The sequence below is a fragment of the Rhinopithecus bieti genome, unplaced genomic scaffold, assembly GCF_001698545.2.
Source record: "Rhinopithecus bieti isolate Rb0 unplaced genomic scaffold, ASM169854v2 scaffold_27194, whole genome shotgun sequence".
NCBI classification, from domain to species: domain Eukaryota; kingdom Metazoa; phylum Chordata; class Mammalia; order Primates; family Cercopithecidae; genus Rhinopithecus; species Rhinopithecus bieti.
The window spans coordinates 1-2,559 of record NW_016811960.1 but is presented as its reverse complement, the minus strand read 5'-3'; the positions used below and the strand labels follow the sequence as shown (position 1 = coordinate 2,559).

General features: G+C 56.0%; 1 protein-coding gene across 1 annotated transcript; it reads right to left on the bottom strand.

The window, feature by feature from the left end:
• Window positions 1–447: 447 nt before the first annotated feature.
• On the bottom strand, window positions 448–2,504 carry PRR19 (proline rich 19). Its single transcript, XM_017895458.1, has 3 exons — window positions 2,180–2,504; window positions 1,076–2,042; window positions 448–991 (listed from the first exon to the last, which is right to left on the bottom strand). Exons 2-3 carry the CDS (start codon window positions 1,770–1,772, stop codon window positions 522–524), a joined length of 1,167 nt encoding a protein of 388 aa, XP_017750947.1. The 5' UTR covers window positions 1,773–2,042; window positions 2,180–2,504; the 3' UTR covers window positions 448–521.
• Window positions 2,505–2,559: the final 55 nt, after the last annotated feature.

The window sequence follows — 2,559 nt, the reverse complement described above, 5'->3', positions numbered from 1 at the left end:
ACTGTGTCTCCAAAAAAAAAAGAAAGAAAAGAACAGAAAAGAAAAGAAAAGACACAGCTCTTCTATGAAGAATTCCCTCCTCACTAGGGCAGTCATCACTCCCTCCTTGGACTGCCCCAGCCCCTGCACTTCTCTTGCTCTCCTAGACACAACCATTGGAGCTGGGGTTGTGTGTGCCCACCACCAAACTGGGAGCCTCATGAGGACAAGGCCTTTGTCTCACTCACTCTGGGGCCCCAGCATCACCAGAGCTCAGGGTCAGGTATACAGTTAGCCACAGTGGGCATATGTGTTGGACTAATTGAAGTCCCAATTTTCCCCACCATGCTGGCTCCTCAGGCCCTATGAAGGTAACAAGCCACAGCACCATCGCCTCCATCTTGGACCTAGAACTCAGAGCTAAGGAAAGCTGCTCTCCTGGGTCAGCAACTCACTGAAAATCAAGAGGGCCATGAAAAGTACTTTATTGAGGTCACTGGGAATACAAGATATCTGTCCCCAGCCCTAGCCTCAGCCCCTCCTCAGTACAGTCTCATGGGTGGAAAAGACCAGGCTTCCGGACTGCTCTGGGCCACTACCCAGGAGAGGCTGGGCGGTGGGGAAGGAGGGCAGGGGCTCCAGTCCAGGACAGAGGTTTGGGGCAACAGGGATGATGAAGGCTGAGGCAGGGGCTGAGGGAGGCCAACCCCCCAGGGCCGAGGAGGGGGTGGCGTGGCTACCAGCCAGATGCTTTTTAGCAAGTCAAACGCTGTTGGAGGACCCCAGGCTGTTCCAGATGGCGAAGACAATGAGGGAAAGTATGGTGGCCAGGGACCTCTTGGCGGTGCCATACTCCCCCTGTGTGCAGTGGGCATGCTGGAGGTGTAGGGCATGGGGAAGGTGAACTCCTTTGTCCCTTGTTGCTTCCTTTGCTTCCCCTCCTCTGGGACTTGATCAGGGCTATTGATCCAGAAGGGTGTCATCTTTCTCTCAGGGACCCCAGGCTTGGCCCCTGGCACAGAGAAAGAAGCATAGAGGCCAGCTGAGCTACAGCTGACAAAGGGAAGGGGAGTACAGGGGCAGGAGTGAGGCTCACCTGGCAAGGGTGGCTGGCAGCCCCGAAGCACCAGTGCAAGGTCAGGCACACAACCATGACAGGCCTGCAAGGTACACACGATGGCATCCCTGGCATCCTGAATCAGGTTCCTCCGGGGGAAGGCCTGTGGCAAACTCAGCTGACACTGCAGCTCTGCCAGCAGCTGCCCCACGCCAGGCAACTCTGGGGACCTGGGTGGGCCTGGGCCCGAGCCTCCAGGCATCTGGTTCTCTTTGTCCCTGGATTGTGGGGCTATTTCCTGGGCCCTGCCTGGGCTTGGAGAGGGCTTGGCGGGGAGTGTGGGGCTGCCTGGCACCAGTGTCCCACTGCTAAGCAGCCTTGCAACATCTAGGGATTTCACCTCGTGGTTGAAGAGACCCCGATGCTCCCGGCTCAGCCGGCCCTGGGTTATGACCACGAGCTTGGAGGCAGTAGGGACCACAGGTGGATCCCGAATGGCCACAGGAGGATCGTGATGGGCTAATGGCCGGCGGCTGCCCACCAGGGCCTTGTTACGTTCCCGCCTAGTCTTCCGACGGCGGACACGACCAGGTTTCTCAGGCTGCTGAAAAGGTTGGGAGACTTGTCCCCGGGTATCCATGGTGTCCTGGAATATAAAGATAGGGTGGCCATCAGCATGCAGATAAGTCAAGGGGAGTAGCAAAGTGAATAGGGAGGGCCAGGCGCGGTGGCACATGCCTGTAATATCAACACTGGGGTAGCCCGAGGTGGGTGGATCACTTGAGGTCAGGAGTTCAAGACCAGCCTAGCCAACATGGCAAAACCCTGTCTTTACTAAAAATACAAAAATTGGCCGGGCGCAGTGGCTCACACTTGTAATCCTAGTACTTTGGGAGGCTGAGGCAGGCGGATCACCTGAGGTCAGGAGTTCGAGACCAGCCTGGCCATGGTGAAACCCCGTCTCTACTAAAAATACAAAAATTAGGCCGGGCGCGGTGGCTCAAGCCTGTAATCCCAGCACTTTGGGAGGCCGAGACGGGCGGATCACGAGGTCAGGAGATCGAGACCATCCTGGCTAACACGGTGAAACCCCGTCTCTACTAAAAAATACAAAAAAAAAAACTAGCCGGGCGAGGTGGGGGCGCCTGTAGTCCCAGCTGCTCGGGAGGCTGAGGCAGGAGAATGGCGTGAACCCGGGAGGCGGAGCTTGCAGTGAGCTGAGGTCTGGCCACTGCCCTCCAGCCTGGGTGACAGAGTGAGACTCCGTCTCAAAAAAAAAAAAAAAAAAAAAAATTAGCCGGGGGGGGTAGGGGGCCCCTTTAATCCCAGCTACTCAGGAGGCTAAGGCAGGAGAATTGCTTGAACCCAGGAGATGGAGGTTGCAGTGAGCCAACATGGTCCCACTGCACTCCATCCTGGTGACAGAGTGAGACTGTCTCAAAAAAGAAAAAAAAGGAATGTAAAGGGATCTGAAATGAAAATATTTGAGAACCACAGTTCCTAGTAAAGAAGTGGCAGCCAGG

Bases quoted from the DNA above. Each gene is read 5' to 3' on its own strand.
- PRR19 (XM_017895458.1), bottom strand. From the start codon at position 1,772: ATGTGCCACCGCGCCTGGCCCTCCCTATTCACTTTGCTACTCCCCTTG. The intron at 992-1,075 runs GTGAGCCTCACT...TCTCTGTGCCAG, and splicing joins CTGCCAGCCACCCTTGCCAG to GGGCCAAGCCTGGGGTCCCT.